The sequence below is a fragment of the Pan troglodytes genome, chromosome 13, assembly GCF_028858775.2.
Source record: "Pan troglodytes isolate AG18354 chromosome 13, NHGRI_mPanTro3-v2.0_pri, whole genome shotgun sequence".
NCBI lineage: Eukaryota > Metazoa > Chordata > Mammalia > Primates > Hominidae > Pan > Pan troglodytes.
The window spans coordinates 31227037-31246730 of NC_072411.2; the positions used below are offsets into that span (position 1 = coordinate 31227037).

Consider the following 19694-nt stretch of genomic DNA (forward strand, 5'->3'; position numbering starts at 1 on the left):
CATTCACAATCCCTGAGCAGAGCAAGGCTGGACTGACGGAAAGCTGTGAAGGCACATTCAATGGGGAGTTCCTGGGCCAGGAGATCCAGGAGGGGCACTGAACTGGCACAGTCACCAAGGAGCCCATGGGGTGGCCAAGAGCAGGCACATCATGTGGCCAGGAAGAGGGCAGGGCTTAACCACAAGCAATAGGTGGGCAGGGGGTTGATAAAGGAGGTGGAAAGAATGGAGCACAGGTGGAGGTGTGGGCGGCTGGGCCAGGTGGTGGTGGGAGCTCCTGGGCACGATGGCGGGGAGTCCCTAAGTGTGGATCCTACTAGGGGATGGGACAGCCCCTAAATGACAGGCCACAGCTAAGGGCCTGGCTATAGGAGGCCCGGCTGCCCGCGGTGCCTCATGTGGCTGTGGGGGTTGTTTAGGGAGCAAAAATGCCTGGCAGATGTCCAGCGGGGATGGGGTCAGTCCAGGTGCACTCTGCTTCCAGCCCATCACCCGGCACAAGGAGATTCACTAGAGGAAGGGGCTCCATTTTCTGACTCATGCACAGCTACCAGACAAGCTCCTAGAGCCTGGCCATGCCCAACCCAGGACCAGGTGTGGAGCAGTTAGTTGCTCAGGGCATGTTTGATGAGGGACTAAGGGAATGAATGAATGCAGAATGCCCTAAGACCCTGCACAAAGAGGCCCTCACTTTACTTTTGGTCACAGCCTCCACACAACACAAGGACCGCTAAGGCAGGTCTCCCTTCCATGGCTAAAGTGAATGAATGTCCCCACCCCCAACCTCCCCAGGGGTGCTGTGCCCATCCAGCAGACCCGGGCCTGGCCAGCAGAGGGCTGGCCTCATGTCCACCGGCTGCATGAGGTGAGGAGGGCAGGCTCTGGAGTTACACCGGCCTCAGGAAACCCCGCTCCTGCCGTCCCTGCTGTGTGGCCTGGGGCTGCTGAGAGAGAACGGCCGGTGCACATGGCAGAACAAGGCCAGCCTGGTGCCCACACCCACTCCTAGCTCAGCTCATCCTCACATTCTGCTGAAACCCATGGCCCAGGCCCACTGAAGGAAACCCTCCAGGACAGGGCTTGGAGCATGGTGCGGCCACAGCACCCCAGGGGGTTTGATCAGTAATTTGGAGGAAACAGAGAAACTGAAAGTGTAGTTCTTCTGTCTGCAGCCGGTCCACCCCCACCTCCCCGCAGCCTTCCACCCTTCTGCCCCCACCTCACAGGGTGCTCCAGGTGTCCCCTCATGCTCAGGCATGGTGCCACCGCCTAAGGGCCAGTCTCCACCTCCAGCCTCCTAGGGGCTGAGGGCCTGACGACCAGCACAAACTCCTTGGCCTTTCCTGTTTCCTGGTAGCAGGGCTTCTGCTGCCTTCAAGGTGTGTCCCAGGAAAACCAGCCAAGCCTTCAGCCCTGAAGTCAATGCTGCCCCCTCGAAGATAGCCTGAGTGTTTGCCACAAGTGACATGCTTAGGGTCTTAATCAGGCATTACTTTCCAATCCGCGAATGTGGGACAGAATGTTATTAATCAACTCCACAACTGCTGAGCGCAGCGTCCAAGCTGGCACCGAGGTCCGTTGGGACCTGCCTCTGGGAGAGGGTGGCTGAGAGCCCCTGCTGTACCGGCATCTCCCGCTCTGAGTCCTCGTCTGTAAACGTGGTGCTCAGAGCAGCACTCAGCACTCTGTGCCCAACAGTCTTGTAAGTGGGTCCCGTGGGTGTTCGTTCCTCACCTCAGCAACTCTCTAAGGCGGACGCTGTCATTGTCCCATTTACAGACGCGTTTGCTGAGGTTCAGGGAGGATGTTGGGGGAGGTGGAGGCAGCTCGGCCTTTCTCTCTGGAGCTCTCCTCTGGAGACCCCACCCAGCAGGGCGCTGCCTCCCAAGGCTGGTGGCACGGCTTCTCTTACAGACCCGGTGTTGTGCCACGTGGCACACAAGACCCAGGACAGCCAGGCCTGGACCACTCATGTAGCTGACTCAGGGCCAGGTGTGAATTGGGAGTGGAGATGATAATCACCTCTCTGGACATTAGATGCAGGGTGCAGGAGTGACGCTGTGGGGGCAAAGAGCGCGCGCGCATGCACACATGAACAAGCACGCACATGCACGCACGCACACATGAACACGCGCGCGCGTGCCTCAAGGCCAGCTGCGCAGTGTCCACGTGGAGCCTCCTGAGGGCAGGACCGTGCCCCCTGGCTCCCTCGTGCTCCCGGGCCGGCCGCAGGGCCGCAGCGGGCACCAATGAGGGAAGGACAGCCCCGCAGAGAGCGGAAGTAGCGGGCGCGGATCTCGAAGGGCTGGACCCTCAGCCTCCACCGCCCCTATGCTCAGGGCCGGCGCTGCGTGAGGCCCCCTGGGAGAGGCCCAGCCCCTGTCAGGAGGGGTCTGGGGAGGGAGGCTCCAGAAGGTGCAGGGAACTGGACTCACGGCCTCCCCCATCCCCAACTCCAGTTCACTCGGCTTTCCACTGAAACGTGGCAGGGACACCGATGCCCTCCACGTGCCCAACCCGCCTTGCCCCCGCGCCGTGTGTTGCTACCCCTGTGCCCAGGCCTCTGAACTGACCTCCGGACATTCCCACTCGGATGTTTAGGAGAAATCTCGCCCTTCACAACCACACTCCTAAGTCTCTGCCCCACAGCATCACCTACGAGCGCCCCCGCACAAGGCCCAGGAGCTCTGCCAGAAATCACTTCCCCCCACCCGATAGCCGCCCTGCAGCCAGCCATCTCAAGGGCTCCCTCGGTGTGGCCACACAGCTGCCATCCCCAAATCGCTCCCCAAAGTTCTCTGCCCTCGCAGCCCACGGCCCATAGCCACTCCCGCCTGAGCCCGCCTGCGGGCCTCGCACAGCAGCTCCTCGCCTGGAATCCAGCGCACGCCCTTCCGCGACCCGGGCAGTCCTCCCGATGCTCTGCCCAGCCCCGCTGGGAGGATAGCCGCTGGGTTGGTGTGGCTGCAGGCAGAGACCTTGCCTGCCCTACTCAGCCTCCTCCACCGGCGCCCGGGAGGGTGTCCAGTGCGTCCAGGGGTGTGGGCTGGCCTTGAACTCAGGGGAGCTGGAGTGGGTAAGCTGGGAGGGGACTGTGGGCAAAGCCTGCTGGGCTGTGTTCAGGAGGAGGCTTTTGGTCCACCAAGCCTGTGGTGGCGGTGAGGGACGTGTAGTTACAGGGCCGGGCAGGGCCTGGACCAATAGCCCAAAGTCGGCCTCAGCATTGGCACAGCAGGACAGGCCTTCGGAGGCCCCACCGTGAGGACTGGACTGGGTGGAGGGGTCAGAGGCCGTGGCCAGGAGTCACAATGGGGACAGAGCAGGGTGGTTGGAGAAGCCTCCTAGGGCAGAATAAGAGAGTGAGGACTCGGCAGTAGTAGAGGAGGAGTTGGGCGTGCCCCACAAATCTCACAACATCCCACTAGGTGCTGTGGGGCTGTCCCTGTCCCCACCACACAGGACGCTGACATATCTGCCACCTTCGGGCCAGGATGACTCACCCTGAGCAGTCAGAAAAGCACAGGGAAGCATTCATCCTGTGAGAAGCTCAGAAGCCCTTTACCCTCTCATGACCTCTCCTGAGATGTAGCAGGGGCCAGGCTGGCGAGGGGTGGCAGCCGGAACATTCCTGAGGCTGCCCTGACACCTGGTGGCAGCCCTCAGAACTAGCAGCTGCACAGAGGAAGTGCCGTTGAGCAGGAGTGAGCGCAGGAAGGGGGAGAGAGAAAGGGGGAGTGGGAGAGAGGGAGTCCATTCTAGACCAGTGGTCCTCAAATTTGAACCTGTAATGGCATCACCCTGAGGGCTGTCACTGACTTGGGAGATCCACAACTGCTGGAAAATCAGCATTTCTAAGAGGCTCCCAGAGGCTGCTGTGCTGCTGGTCTGGGACCAAGCCATGGGTCTGGGAAAGTAATGGAGGGATGTCTCTGCTCCTACTGGGTGCCTACTGGGTGGTACTGTTATTACTATACCTTCCTTATAGAGGAGGCTACTGAGGCTAGAGAGGCCACGTTCCCACGCTATCCACATCCATGCCCACAGAAGTGATAAAGATTTGAATTCAGTGCAGCCCCAGAGTCCTCCCTAGGGGTCCCTGCTGCACATCTGTTGAGCAGGTAATAGCCTGGGTGTCTACTGGGTGGTACTGTTATTACTATACCTTCCTTATAGAGGAGGCCACTGAGGCTAGAGAGGCCACGTTCCCACGCTATCCACATCCATGCCCACAGAAGTGATAAAGATTTGAATTCAGTGCAGCCCCAGAGTCCTCCCTAGGGGTCCCTGCTGCACATCTGTTGAGCAGGTCATAGCCTGGGTGTGTCTGCACCAGGTAGGCAAGACGGCTCCTGAGAATGGGCCCTGCCTAGCACGCCTGCCAGGGGACTGAACCAGGAACACACAAGCTGCTCACCTGGCCTCTGACAGGTTAGTGAAAGAACTGGGCAGGGCCTGCCTGGGGTGCTACCTAGGAGCACCTAGCTCACTGCCCTTTGGAGGTGACCCTGTTTGAGAAATGTCATTCTGATGACATAGCAGTGGAGGGTCTGATGGAGCTGCCAGCTCTCCTGGGGCCCAGGAGGAGGTGCCTCTCACCTGATTCCCACTTCCCAGGCAGGGGCACGCCCAGAGAGCCATGCAAAGCCAGTGCTGGGCCCCTTCCTGCCTCCCACTGGCCAGTGACTGTCCCTGGGCTCAGCAGCACCACAGGAGGGGAGGAGGCCGTACTGTCCAGTGTCGCTCCTCAGCATCGTGCTGAGCTGGAGGGAAGGCCAGGAGGCCTCCTAGAGGAGGGGACGCCTGTCCAGCAGCTCAGTGGACGTCAGTGAGTTGAGCAGGGAGGGAGAGGAGAGAGAGGAAGGCAGAGGCCTCAGAAAGGGCAGGCCTTGGAGGCCAAGACCAGGGGAGTCAAGGCTGCACAGAATCACCTGAGGGCAGGTGGAAATGCAGACTCGGGCCACCCGAGACCCCCTCAGGACGTTGTGGCTTTAAGTCCCAGGAATATGCATTTCTTTTTTTTTTTTTTTTTTTTTTAGATGGAGTCTTGCTCTATCGCCCAGGCTGTAGTGGCGCAATCTCAGCTCACTGCAAACTCCGCCTCCCAGGTTCACGCCATTCTCCTGCCTCAGCCTCGTGAGTAGCTGGGACTACAGGCGCCCACCACTGTGCCCGGCTAATTTTTTGTAGTTTTAGTAGAGACGGGGTTTCACCGTGTTAGCCAGGATGGTCTCGATCTCCTGACCTTGTGATCCGCCCACCTCGGCCTTCTAAAATGCTGGGATTACAGCTGTGAGCCACTGTGCCCGGCCAGGAATATGCATTTCTAACCTGCTCCTGGCCACTGGAGTTTGGACCTCAGGATTCCCAAGATCTTGGCAAGGTGGCCAGCTTGTGTCCCCAATACCAGGTAAAATGAGAGCAAGGTGGCAGAGTAGCCTCTGCCCCAGCCCAGCCCACACTGCCTCCTCCCTGCCTGCTGGGGTCCCACGGGTCCCAGAGCCAGCCACCAAGCCACGCAGGACCTCAGGCCTACCCAGGTGCCTCAGGGCACACCACATCTGTCCCTCATCTGTAAGCCTGCATCATAAGAAACATTTATTGTCAGTAGTTACAAAGGTTCCCAGCACCACTCTCCATGCCTCCCATCTGTGCTGACTCAGTGAATGCACATCACAGTCCTTCAGGGTGCTCCTACTGTACCTGTCGTAAACAAAAGGGGAAACGGAGCGGCGAGCCGCCCCCCAGAGCATGCAGCTGGTAAATGCCCGGTGATGGCTCAGGCCAGGCATCACTGCCACCATGCCTCATTACCCCCACCTCCACCAGCTTAGGTTAGTGGTTGAAGGGAGAAAGTTCTGCAAGAAGAGTAAAAGTGGGGGATTATGCAAAGACTAATAAAAGGTCCGGGGAACACAGAAATACCAAGACTCCATGTTTACATTCCCTGGAGGGGCAGAGGAAGCCCTTCCCACCTGCAAAGCTCAGGCGTGGCAGGGCCTTCCTTGGCCATGAGAACAAGAAGTGAGTGGTCTCATCTTTGAGGGCAATGGAGACATGAACTGTCACCCAGTTTTACAAATAACAGAAGAGAAGCTCAGGAAAAGAGGAACAGAGGGTCAAATCTGCAGAGGACTCAAGTGTGCCCAGCACCGTGCTCGGCCTTCCTGCACACTCAGGTCACTTAGTCCTCTACCAGCCCTGTGGGCTTGGCATCACCCCCTTCCCTCCAGCCATTCAGACATGAAAAGGCTCAGAAGGGCAAGCCCCGACCCTGGGACCCCACGTGGTGTGGTGTAATCTGGACCCCTTGCTCTGGTGAGGCCTGGGCAGTGGGAGCACTGCCCCCCTCCCCAAGTATGGTCTCGCTGACTGCTGTGCCCCCTCACCTGGCACAGCACCCAGTGGCAGCTCATCCTGGTCAGCTTTACTGTACGGCAAACAATGCTCCCCCTGCCTTCTGTGACATGGAGCCCCTGAGGGGCAGCTGTGAAGGCTCTGCCCCATGAGTCTTATCTGGGACCACAGAGGAGGGGCAGCTCCTGCAGTGGTGAAAAGGATGAGAAGGCTGGAGAAGCCCCCTCTGCTTCCTACAGCACCTGCTCAAACATGACACACTCACACCCCCTTCCCCCAGGCATGGCACACCACCCGTTAGGCTTGGACTCTGTTCCTCCGGTGGGCAAGATGGCATGGGCAGGCTCTCAGCACCAGGCAGGAACTTATAGGCCGCTCACAGGGAAGGGGGAGCAGGACAACCAGGGGCAATAACGCAGTCATCCTCAGCATGACTTTAATGTAATAAAGGACAAATGGATGGAGGAACTATATTCCTTGCTGGAAAGGGTGAATATCTTCTCTAGGCCCATCCACAACAGTTGGTAAGTGGGGAAAGAAATGATTTAACAGCAACAAAAATATCAGTGACCAAATGACATTTGTGTTGTGTGAACTAACAATTTGCTTGTAATTTGCAACCACTGGCTTTATTAATCAGTAAAAACTGTGCAAAGTAAAGTTAATACAAACCCAACTTCCACCGAGAATTGGCGATACTTGATGATCATGATCTGTCATTAACTACGGCCTGTTATCAGCAGCTGAGGCGAGGGCTATTTCTTCCTGGGTTCAGACGATACCTCCCAGACCTCAAGCACTGAGCCCAGGCCACATGATTAGCCCTCACCACTGGAAGGGGAGCGCCACTCCAGAGCTGAGGATGGGTGTGTCTTCACTGTCTTTTCTTCCAGCAGGTTGTATAAGTTCCCACAGCAGATTCCAAGGCAAAGAGATAAAAGCAGTTTTGGTCCCTGAATGACAGCCTGGAGCAGAACCCTCTCATCCCTTATGAACTCACAATGGACTGCGACTTGAACAAGAAATAGAGCTTTTCGGTCGGGCGCGGTGGCTCACTCCTGTAATCCCAATACTTTGGGAGGCCAAGGCGGGCGGATCATGAGGTCGGGAGATTGAGACCAGCCTGGCTAACATGGTGAAACCCCGTCTCTACTAAAAATACAAAAAATTAGCCAGGTGTGGTGGCGGGCATCGGTAATCCCAGCTACTTGGGAGGCTGAGGCAGAAGAATGGCGTGAACCGAGGAGTCAGAGCTTGCAGTGAGCCGAGATGACTCCACTGCACTCCAGCATGGGCAACAGAGTGAGACTCCGTCTCTAAATAAATAAATAAATAAATAAATAAAACAAAAAAGTCATATATCCAAAGATGCTGGAGAAGTTGTTGGACACACACTGCCAGAGGGATCTGGTTGGGAAAAATAGTGTCCGTTTTCTCACAGCCATCCCAAGAGTGTGACTGCACGGGCCACTGCTGTTTGTGGAAATCAAATTCTCATATGCACACGGCACAGGGAACAAGAAGGCGTTTTAACATCAGATGTGGAGACCTACTACCTGCACGCTCCTGAGTAAATTATTTAACTTCTGAGCCTCGGTCCCTCCAGTGGAACTTGGATAATACCTCCCTTACAGAGTCACTAAGAATTCAGTGAGTTGTCTCTAATGTGACAATATACTAGCATTTGGTAGGTCCTCAATAAATGGCATTCTTATGATCCAGGACAGCAGAAAAAGCTGAGAGTATGTTACTACAAAGTAATTTTTTAAAGACAACAGAAGTCACAATGAAACATGCTTTAAGGTTAATGCTTTAATGTATTGACATTTTCACTTACAAATGTACAATTTGCGTATGTAGGAAAAAATCAGTTCTCTAGACACAACAGAATACTACTAGAGACGGGAAAGCAATCACAAAAAGATCAACTCTGGGGAGAAAGTGGAACTGCATTCCATGCCTTGTATCTACATACACTAGGGAAGGAAAAAGAAATATTACACAGGATCAAAACTTGTGGAAAATACACTTGGGTCATTTTGTCTCAACTGCAGGACCTTCTTATGATCCAGATGGCTACCTTAAGTCCTGGATAGCCTAAAATGGGCAAAGTCTGGCCTTGTTCACAAATGATGATCCAAAACATTAACCACAGTTCTCCTTCTCTTTAGTATCCAAGACCCTGAAGTTGACTCAAGGAATGAAAAGAACAATCAGATCAGCATGTATATAATATCATTGGCCAACTTCTTCAAGGTATGGATTATTTAAAAGTACACATGGAAGTAAAATGCTTACTCAAACCTGAATAAGAAGTTTCTTCTAACTCAAGCACTTCTTGACTCACACTAAGTGTAGCACTGTAAACAAAAGACATCGTTGAGAAACTGAGGCTATCAAAACATTGGCATCTATGGGAGTTGTGGCCAAGGAAATAAAATACCTGAGCAACCTTATACCCAGTATGCATTTCATACCAGGATCAAGTCACTAATGACAGCCAAGTTCCAGGCTTATCTATGGCTGCCTAATGAGACTGGCCCCACTAGGATGGGGACTGGGGAGGGGACACACATGAGTGCCCAAGCTTCAGTCTACACCTCCCCCCTTCAGCCAGAAGCAGCCAGGGGAGCACAGGGACATCTGCTTCAAGAGCATTTTGGCAGCAAAAATCAATACTCTGTGGTTCCTGGAATTCCCACCCAGTAATTCCAAGTTCAAAATTACCACCAGTGCAACATGAAAAACTGTTAATAGTTTTTAAGTAAAGTGTACATACAGCTCTAATAACGATTATAATCTGAAGAAAGCCATTCTTCTTATACAGGATGGAAAATCCTCAAAGCAACATTTTAAACCATGGACACTAGAGTTGTCATACATCTATTCAGAGATGAGAGATAAACAGACATCCTTCCATGTGGAAACAGACACTCCCATGTCAACAAGTCCCCTAGGATCAGAGAGAAAAGCAGACCCGTGGTCATCACTCGGTTTCTCTGGTGTCTCGCTAAAGATGGAGTCCTATGTAGGTTGGCCTAAGTTGGCCTCAGAGGGAGGTGGCTGAGCAGCAAAGCAAGACAGCATGTGTGTAACCAGCCAGGCAAAATAACAAGTCTGTGCTACCTGGAGTGTATTTTCGGGAAAACAGGACCATATGGAGTGTGGGGCAGGGACATTCGCTGTGCTAAACTGCCACTGTAAAAGCACACTGTTGAAAGCATGCAGGACAGAAAACTGCAATAATTCAGAGCTTGAAAACAAGAAATAACAGAAATATGAATATTTCAAATACACACTTCATATACTGAAAATAAGAGCATTTGAAGAAAGGCTGGAATGGGTTTTCCAAAGACTCACACATTTTGGGGTTCCAAATTCAATGTTCTAAGCTTCTCTATCACAAAGAGATCAAGAACAAAAGCAAAGCTGGGGGTCCTGGCCAGGCTGAGTGGTACCTTGAGCCGGTCCCTGTGTCCTGAGGGTCCCTGGGCCCCATATCCCATCCATAACCCAAGTCTGCTCAGCTACAGTCTGCCCTGGTGCTCAGTGAACAGCCACAGAGTCCCACCTCTGCACAGGATGGGCCTTCAGAGTGATGAGAGAGCATCTCCCGCACAGTGCAAACCCCCAAAGGCCAGAAATGGGAACGCTCTAACTAAGGCTCTCCTTCCACTCCCTCACTGTTCCTTTAATATTACTCCCTCAGCAAGTAGAAAAATAGGCTATAAGGAGGCTTAGGCAGACACACACTCAAACAGCCTCTTGGAATAAAGCAAATCTGCCTCCACATACTTGTCTGTATATTGTTCTGGCTTCTCCAGGATTTTTTTTTTTTTTTTTTTTTTTTTTTGAGACAAGAGTCTCACTCTGTCACCCAGGCTGAAGTGCAGTGGCACTATCTAGGCTCACTGCAAGCTCCGCCTCCCGGGTTCACACCATTCTCCTGCCTCAGCCTCCCGAGTAGCTGGGACCACAGGCGCCTGCCACCACGCCCAGCTAATTTTTTGTATTTTTTGTAGAGATGGGGTTTCACCGTGTTAGCCAGGATGGTCTCGATCTCCTGACCTCGTGGTCCGCCCGCCTCGGTCTCTCAAAGTGCTGGGATTACAGGCGTGAGCCACCGCGCCCAGCCGGCTTCTCCAAGTTTTAAAGGATAAAGCCCTCAAACTCTCAGGCTCAAATCAATTCCTAATGTGGGATATGTTCTCCAAGTATGCCTACCAAAGCCATACAAGAATAAGGTGAGAAGCAGCAGCTAGGGTCAGGCAGATTTCTGAAGCATGATTGTTCAAAGGCGGGCTGTGCCCCATCATCCTGAGCCATCGGCCTTGCCAGGGGCCTGTGGAGCCCCAGAGGGCAGGACGGGGGCTCTCACACCATAGCCTCAGGAAGTACCTGGGAGCTTACCAACCCACAACTCCTAAAGTACATGCAACCAGTTCTGGTCTGTGGTTTGAAAAAGTTAAACGCAAAGAAGCTGTAGCTTTTCTTGCCACAATCACTCAATAGGCATACAACACTATATTACTGGCATAACATGAAAATAAATTAACCCTTAAGCACTACACCTAACTCTAAAAAGAAAATGCCTTTCAAAACAGGTATGCTCAAATAAGGTATTCTGAGAGTTGCACAAGAACAGTCTTGGAATGAGCCAGTGCCCCCGGAGAGTCAACGTTTGAACAAAATAGCACAGTTCAAACCCTTCTCTGTGGTACTTATGTGGCTTAGTACAATTATGACATCACTACTTTCAAAGGAATGATTAAAACTATTATTAAAAACATTTGTCACAAACAGAAATGCCCTGCAAATCATATTATTGCACACAGGGTTATCAGAAGCTATGCACATCAAGACCTTGAGGCCCCTAGAAGACCCAAAATAGAGACCCTAAGGCCATGCCCGTGGCTGCTCCTGCCAGCATGCCCAGTGCCAGGTCGCTGTCGTTGTCTCGATACCGCTCTCGAATGATGACTTGGTTAGCAGGCTGCTGTCCATAAAGTCCTAAAAGAGAAGGAAAATAGCAGATTTCTGAGCAGCGGTTTGTGAAGTTTAACATCACGCAAAGTACCAGTTCTCCTTTCACAAAAGGGATCTGCTGTCTCCTGTCACACTGGCGACCCAGCCCTCCTCCACAACAGGCACATCATGTGGCCAACATCCCTGAAACCGCACACTGGGAGGAAACCAAGATCCTCACTCAGCTCACTAAGGGCCAAAGTCCCTAATCTGCAAAAAGCAGAACCCTAATGAAGCTTTCAGATTCTAGCCTCTGATTTCTACTTCAGCCCTCGACACCATGCTTATTGGGTGGCAGACAAATGGGGAACATGGGAGACACACAGTGCCCAACAAAAGCCCAAAAGGGAAATGCTCACTTAAAGCAAATGAGCTTCTTAGTATGCACGCAAACCAATTTTTAAATTAAGCCTTAAATCTGCACATATAACTTTTTTTTTTTTTTTTTTGAGAAGGAGTCTTGCTCTGTCCCCAGGCTGGAGTGCAGTGGCATGATCTCAGCTCACTGCAACCTCCACCGCCCGGGTTCAAGCTATTCTCCCACCTCAGTTTCCTGAGTAACTGGGACTATAGGCGCCCCCCACCACGCCTGGCTAATTTTTTGTATTTTTAGTAGAGACGGGGTTTCACCATGTTAGCCAGGATGGTCTCGATCTCCTGACCTCGTAATCCACCCGCGTCGGCCTCCCAAAGTGCTGAGATTACAGGCATGAGCCACCACGCCCGGCCCGGCCTACTCTTTTTTACTGCATGTCTTTATAGAGAAAAAATAAATATTTATGTTAGAGGTGAAAACTTCAAAAAAACAAACCACAGACAAATTTAGTATTTAATTTGCAAGATTAAAATTTACAACTGGAAATATACTGTTTGCTCTCTTCCATGCTTCACAGCTATAATGCCTAGTAGCTAAGTAGCTTTCAAACTGCTCAGGTATTAATAGCGTTAACTTTCCTCCTTGATCCTCTATTCCTTTAATGGTTCAAAGGCTGGCTGGCCAGGCTTGATGGCTCACACCTGTAATACCAGCACTTTGGGAGGCTGAGGCAGGTGGATCACTTGAGGCCAGAAGTTTTAGACCAGCCTGGCCAACACAGTGAAACCCTGTCTCTTAAAAAATTACCAAAAAAAAATTAGCCAGGGGTAGTGGCGCATGCCTGTAATCCCATACTGAGGCATGAAAATTGCTTGAACCTGGGAGGCGGGGGCTGCAGTGAGTTGAGATCCTGTCACTGCAATCCAGTCTGGGCAACAGAGTGCAACTCTGTCTCAAACACACAAAAAAAGAAAAGAAAAAAAACTAGTCACTAGTGATGTGCACATGTGGATGAAGAGCAGAAGTGAAACCCGCAGTGGTAACAAAGGTGAACATTTCCAGCCACTTACAGCACTACATACATTGAAATGCTCTTACTCAACTGAGTGCACTTTTATCCCTATTTTGCAGATGGGCAAACTGAGGCACACAGCAGTTAAGGACAGTAAGGGCACACAAACCCAGGCACTCTGGCTACAGTATGCATTTATACCCACTAATGCCTCAAATACAACAGAGGATGATGAATGACAAAACTCAAAAGGCACAGAGTAGTACAATGAAACCATCGTAAATCTAAGGGCTGATCTGGTACAGGTAACAGTACTGGAAGCAAGTGATTATTTTTGCAATGTTTAAATTTCAAAACTAGGGAATTACGGCATTTACTTTCACAGCCCTGACATTTTAAAATGCTCAGTAATGTTAACTCCAACTAGCCAAATGTAACACAATAGAACTTGTGAGCTGACCTAATGAAAAGGTCCCGTGGAAAATCTACATTCTGATGCCCCTGCAAGTCATGCTGAGGTCCCCTGGCTGCAGGACCAGGCCACTCTCTTGTGGCTCCTGCTGAGCTCTGCTCCTGCATTGAGCTCAGTCCTTGCCAGAGTCAGCTGTGGATGCTTCCAGGTCACACTTATTATAATTGCCTAATTTAACTAATATTACATAAATGGTCAAAATGTGAATGAGAAAAAGGCAGACACAGTTTCTATGGCAACTAAGATACTACAGGAAAAACTAAATAAAGGAAGGTTACTTTTACAAATTACCATCAAATCAGGGAATTAAGAAAACTATAAAAGATGGGAGGATGGGAGGACTATAGTCCCCAAATCTAGAAGTCTGCTCTTGGACTTACCCCTGGAAACTGCAGTGCAATGACGTGTCATGAGGATGGTCTCTACAAGACAGAAATAGAAGACTCCAACCAAAGGAGCCAACTCAAAGCAAACACCTCAACCCCACATTATAAGAGAGCCGAACGAACACCCACTAGCGGGTTAAATCACAGCACAATGTTTACAATACGTCTACAGTACTCTGTACTTTCTCAATTGGCTGACCAACCACTGGTCCCAATCACACTGAAGAGAGAGCCTTAACCAGCTCTGTGCATGACTAGGAGGGTTCTTGTGGACTAGCTCTAGGCAGTGAGACCCTGGCAGACAGGATGGCATGGAGGTGGCAAAGCACCCATCTGGTTGTCAACACAAGCTGCTATGTATCGACCACAAACCCATTTGACCCTTTCACAGCAAGCAAGTCTGGGGGCTGCCTGGTCACCACTCTGAGGCAGGCTGGCCATAATGCCTACTGACTCAGCCCCTTATGCAGGCGGCAAGCATTCCGAGTACTGCCTGTGAGAGTGCTACTTCTACTCTACTGACGAGAGCCAAGGGCAAGGATGGACTCATTTCCAGAAGTGCCCTAAACAACCACGTCTGCAATATCTGTGCTCTCTATACAGTAAGAAACAGCGGCAACAGCCCTATTCTGTGGGCTGGAAGCTGAGAAAGAGGCTGGCTCTCATGTGGCAAGGCTAGGGCTTAAAACTCACCATCCCATGGGATCCCAACAGAAAAATGTGCAAAGGAAAATTATTCATAAAAGGGGATATAAACTAAAGCAACTCGATGATTCCACTTGAGACCTACTGAAGCTATCAAAACTTTTAGAGCACAACAGGCCATCTTTATGGGATCACAGATAAACCACTGCATCAGTAACTGCTAGTGGCATTATAAGTTGGTAAACCATTCTGGGATCAACTTGGCAAAATGCTATCCAGATTTAATGTAATATTAACAGATGAAATCATTAAAAATCTGGGATGTCCCTTAAACTAATCCAGAGGTAGAGAAAGGAGGCTGAGGTAGAGATGAAAGATTAGACATGATATGGTTAACTGCTGAAGCCAGTGATGGACACGTGATAGTTCATTATACCATCATCCCTATTTTTTATGTTTGAAAACGTTTACATTTTTAAATCATATCCCAAAAAACCGTCAAAAATGTCTATGCCTTCTGACATGTTAATAGAGATGCTCCTCAACTTACAATGGGGTTACCTCCCAATAAACCCATCATAAGTTGAAAACATCATAGTCAAAATGCATTTAATACGCCTAACCTACCGAACATCATAGCTTAGCATAGCCTACCTTCAACTGCTCAGAGCACTAACATTAGTCTGCAGCTGGGAAAATCAACTAACACAAAGCCTACTATAATCAAGTGTTGAAGATCTCATGTAACTGAATGAGTACTATACTGAGAGTGAAAAACAGAATGGGAGTAGGAGTACCTGAAGTACGGTTTCTACTAAATGTACATTGTTTTCGCACCATCGAAAAGTCAAAAAATCATTAAGTCAAACCATCCTGAGTTGGGGCCTGTCTGCATATAGAGATAGAGTCTAGTTGGGGTGGGGGAGAAAAAAAAGAACTAGATTCTAGGCCAGGCACGGTGGCTCACACCTGTAATCCCAGCACTTTGGGAGGTCAAGGCAGATGGATCATCTGAGGTCATGAGTTTGAGACCAGCCTGGCCAACAGGGTGAAACCATCTCTACTAAAAATACAAAGTTAGCCAGGTGTGGTGGCACATGCTACTTGGGAGGCTGAAGCAGGAGAATCGCTTGAACCCAGGAGGCAGAGCTTGCAGTGAGCCGAGATCATGACATTGCACACCAGCCTGGGCAACAAGAGGGAAACTCCATCTCAAAAAAAAAAAAAGAAAAAAAAGAAACATATTCTAATGCATATTCAATAAGAACAAAAAGGAAAATGATTAAAGATGTTCAAAGAAGTATCTACAATAGCAAAAAAAAAAAAAAAAAAAAGAGAGAGAGAGGAAAAAAACAGCCAATACTGGAAGGTTTAATAATACATCACCCAATATGATAATAGGCAATTACTAAAAATACTTAGGAGTATTACATAGCACTTGGGATTCAATACATATAATTTAAAAACAAGACTAGAAATACAATGCATGATTATAAGGAGAAAATATTTTATATGGAGGAAGTACAGGAGGTCCTCAAATAACACTGTTTCATTTAATGTAGTTTCACTATAACATTGATAAGAAGAAAAGAATGGATTCCCCTCTGGGGCACCGCCTGTGTGGAGTGTGAAGGTTTTTTCCATGTTTGCATGGTTTTCTTGGGATAGTTCAGTTCCTTCCCATCCCAAAGATGTGCCCCTTAGGTGAATCGGTGTATCTAAACTGTCCCAGTCAGAGTGAGAGGGGGTGTGGGTGAGTGTGCCCTGCAATGAGATAGCATCCTATCCATGGTGGATTCCCACCTTAAGCCCTGAGCTGCTGGGAGAGGGTCCAGCCACCCATGGGCCATGAACTGAAATAACTAGGTAATTATTTTACTTGTCTTTATTAATCTTACATGTATGTATGGCTCACATTAATTTCAATGGTTAATATTAGAAGTGGTGATGTTTTTGTGACCAGAAATAAGCCACAGAAACTTAACTCTTGTTTATACCAATTAGTCTACCATAAAATTGGTTTCATCACATGTTGTTTCACGGAAAGTAACAGTTTCCAAGAATCTACTGTTGATGTTAAGTGAGGACTTACTGTAATTCAAACAAATGTATTTGTGCTAGGCTCACAAGACAATGGACAAATATTTAATCTGTCATAATTACTTTTTTTTTTTTTTTTTTTTTTTGAGACGGAGTCTCGTTCTGTCGCCCAGGCTGGAGTTCAGTGACGCGATGTCGGCTCACTGCAAGCTCCACCTCCCGGGTTCATGCCATCCTCCTGCCTCAGCCTCCCGAGTAGCTGGAACTACAGGTGCCCGCCACCATGCCCAGCTAATTTTTTTGTATTTTTAGTAGAGATGGGGTTTCACTGTGTTAGCCAGGATGGTCTCGATCTCCTGACCTCATGATCCACCCGCCTCAGCCTCCCAAAGTGCTGGGATTACAGGCGTGAGCCACCGTGCCCGGACTACTTATTATCATTTTAATGGTTTTCAACTTGACATGAAAAAAAGTCAAGCAAAGCAGGATCCTCCAAAGTCCGTGCTAGTTGAGTGAATGTGCCTCAGATTCCCAGAACACAGGAGTATGAGATTTCTCTATTTCTACTCCAGAATCCATTTTAAGTGCTAAATGCATCAAAAGCCAAAGCAACCACCAACAACTACAAGGACACCATCTAAGATTGTAACCCAGAGGCCTCCTTGACTTCTCTGGGCACCACTATTAGTGACCCACGTTTCTGGTACCAGCTCGTCTCCCACTGCCTCTGCGCTGAGACACCATGCTAGTTTTGCTCACAGCCCGGGACGACTACTCCTCCTGCAAACCCCCACATTCCTGTCTCTCCTGAGCTCAGCCTCTGGCTCCAGCCCACCCACCTGTGCATCCTGCACTATGGTGCTGTGCCCACTGCGCCTGCCCAGCCTCACTTCACAGTGGCCATCGGCCACAGCTCTGCCCTCCCCACCCTCACTGCAGTTCCAGCAGTGGCCAGCATTGTCCCACACCTCCACCCTGCCAACCCCCTTGCCCAGGAGACCTGGACATGATACCTCTACACCAGTTACTCATGCCTGCCAAGTGTTTCATGTGAGGTGAAGAACAGAAAGAACAGACTCCAAGCCCAGAATAAATACAAGCCCTTCCAGGCCTGTACTCCACTGTGAAACAGAACATCACCTCAGTAGTGACAACTTTCCAAGGACATCACCAGAAGGAGAACAGCTGAAAGGTCACCTCTCATCCCTTAAAATAGGCCTCTTACTTTGGTTGCTTCTTAATGTAAGTGAATCCCAATAAGTACAAATTTCTCTGAGAACTAATCCACACACAAAAGCCAAGTTCTAAAAATCAAGCCTACGGTAGCTTTGCAGAGCAGTATGAAACTACCAAAGGCTTTCTTAAAGCATAGTAACAGAGTGATTTGTAGTCTACAACCAGAAAATATAGCTCATGTAACCTTAAACTGAAAAATAAAAACGTTTACAGGTCTCTCTGGTCTACTCAGCAAATGGAGAGAAATGAGGAATTAAAGGCCGGCGTGAGTTACCTGCATATGGGTACTGGTAGGGCACGGCATACGCCTGCCCATTCGCAGCGTAGACAACTTGAGTTCCTGGCGGGTACGCACCACCGTATGGCCCATAGCCGTAAGCCTGCTGAAAAGAAACAGGCCCATTAGAAATACAATTGTGAAACCTCTGGTAATGTATTAAAATTGTGGTCTCCAGGTTGCAATCAATAAAATTCAACAGTCAATTAAAAAAAACAAAACAAAACATGAAACAGTGTGGTTAGGCCCCCCGTTTTAAAATTACTAAAAAACAAACAAAAGCTACAATTGGAGTCCACTTTCAGGCTACAGAATGAAGAAGGCAGAAAAACACAACAAAAGAAAAGAACTGGACTTGCATGAGATTTGGATTTCAATTCAGCTGTGCTGTTAACCTGACCTTCAGTAAGTCACCTGGGCCTTCCTTTGCCCATCTGTAAAATGATAAGGTTGGACCAGGTGATAATGAGATTCACCAAAACCACTATTCTGCAGGCAAAGCCAGCCTAGAAGCGGAACCCTCTCTGGCCCAAGTTCAGCAATTCCAGGCACCAATATGGAAGATGAGGGTGCCCTGAAGTGTGGCACCTGGGCAGGTGACTGATGGTGTTCTGGCTGCACACACCTATGAAAAGACATGGCGAGAAACATGCAGCAGACCCACCTCCACTGGCAGTGAATGACCACTGTGTGCTGAGAAATACTGAAATCAAAGACTGGCCTTCCTTGCATACTCACAGGTTGAGAGGAGATCAGACATACTTGCACAACTAATGTCGTTCTGTGACAAGTGCTCTGATAAGGGAGAACAGAGTTGTAGCCAGGCAAACCTGTGTGTAGATCTAAACCTGTTATCTTACAAAAGCAGGAGACAAGACTCCCACTTCTAGAAGATGGAGTAGACATTCTTTCTTGTAGTCCTCCTGCTAAGTACAGCTACAATCTCTGGTCATTATATACAAAGCAAACACAAGAAGACTGAAGAGAGAGAAGACAGACAGGAGAGGAACTTTAGCACCTGAGGGAAGACCTGGGTTTCCTTTTTGCTTCACACATCCCAAACTAGATAATGGGGAAGGTGGCAAGCTGGAAGTGCCAATCAGTGCAGACCAAAAAGACCCTGAGAAGAGCTGCTCTCTTTAACAAAGAATCTAAGAAGGAAAGGGGCAACCTAGCAAGACAAAACATTTTTAGACAATAACCTCTCTACTCCAGGGAACCACCACATAAAAGCCTTCAGCCTCACATCAGCAAATGCCAAGTGTGAAGAGCCTGAATTTCCATGCTCAGCAGGCCAAATAGCAAGGCACTGCCGGGCCTTCAGAACACCGTCAAATAAGACTGAGTGGGGGGCTGAGAATTTCTTCCCCGCCAGATGGAAACAAAACACCCCCATCCTGCTGGGTGGTGTCCATGAAGACCATGTGGGGAGCCAGAACCCCACTCCCACCCAGCAGAAATACGGTGCCCTCCCTATTCCACTGAGATGGGATCAGCAGAGACCAAGTGGAAAGTGAGTCCTTTCAGGACCTCTCAGTGGCAATCATGGTATCAGTGAAGGCTATGGGGGAAGCAATAAGAAAGAGCCTTTCCTCTTCTCAGACAGGGTGGGCTCAGTGGAGATCTAGTCAGAACCTAAATTCACAACCCCCTCTGCAGTGACAAGAAACCTGGCCCATGGGTGTCAACTGAGGCTCAAGGCAAGCCCGGACTTCCACCTCTACCTGGCAGCAATAAAGCAGCTCCCCAGAAGGAGGTCTGCTAAAACATGAGATTTAAATAAGATTCAGAGTCTTACAGTACTTAAAATGTCCAGCTTTTGATCAAAAGCCATTTATCATACCAAGAACCAGGAAGACCTCAACTAAATGAGAAAAGACAACAACAAAACACACTAACACAAAGATGACAAAGATTTTTAAAGCAGCTAT

General features: G+C 49.6%; 1 protein-coding gene across 22 annotated transcripts in view; it reads right to left on the reverse strand.

The window, feature by feature from the left end:
- Positions 1-8151: 8151 nt before the first annotated feature.
- The window catches only part of PLEKHB2 (pleckstrin homology domain containing B2), a 48924-nt gene continuing 37381 nt past the window's right edge, over positions 8152-19694 (reverse strand). For 6 of the 22 annotated variants that reach the window (XM_009443309.5, XM_016949320.4, XM_016949314.4 and 3 more), the window contains 3 exons: positions 17761-17869; positions 13560-13601; positions 8152-11364 (listed from right to left, as the gene is read on the reverse strand). In XM_009443309.5, coding sequence (XP_009441584.1) covers positions 11228-11364; positions 13560-13601; positions 17761-17869 — 288 coding nt within the window. In that variant the 3' untranslated portion in view covers positions 8152-11227. 22 annotated transcript variants of the gene reach the window in all.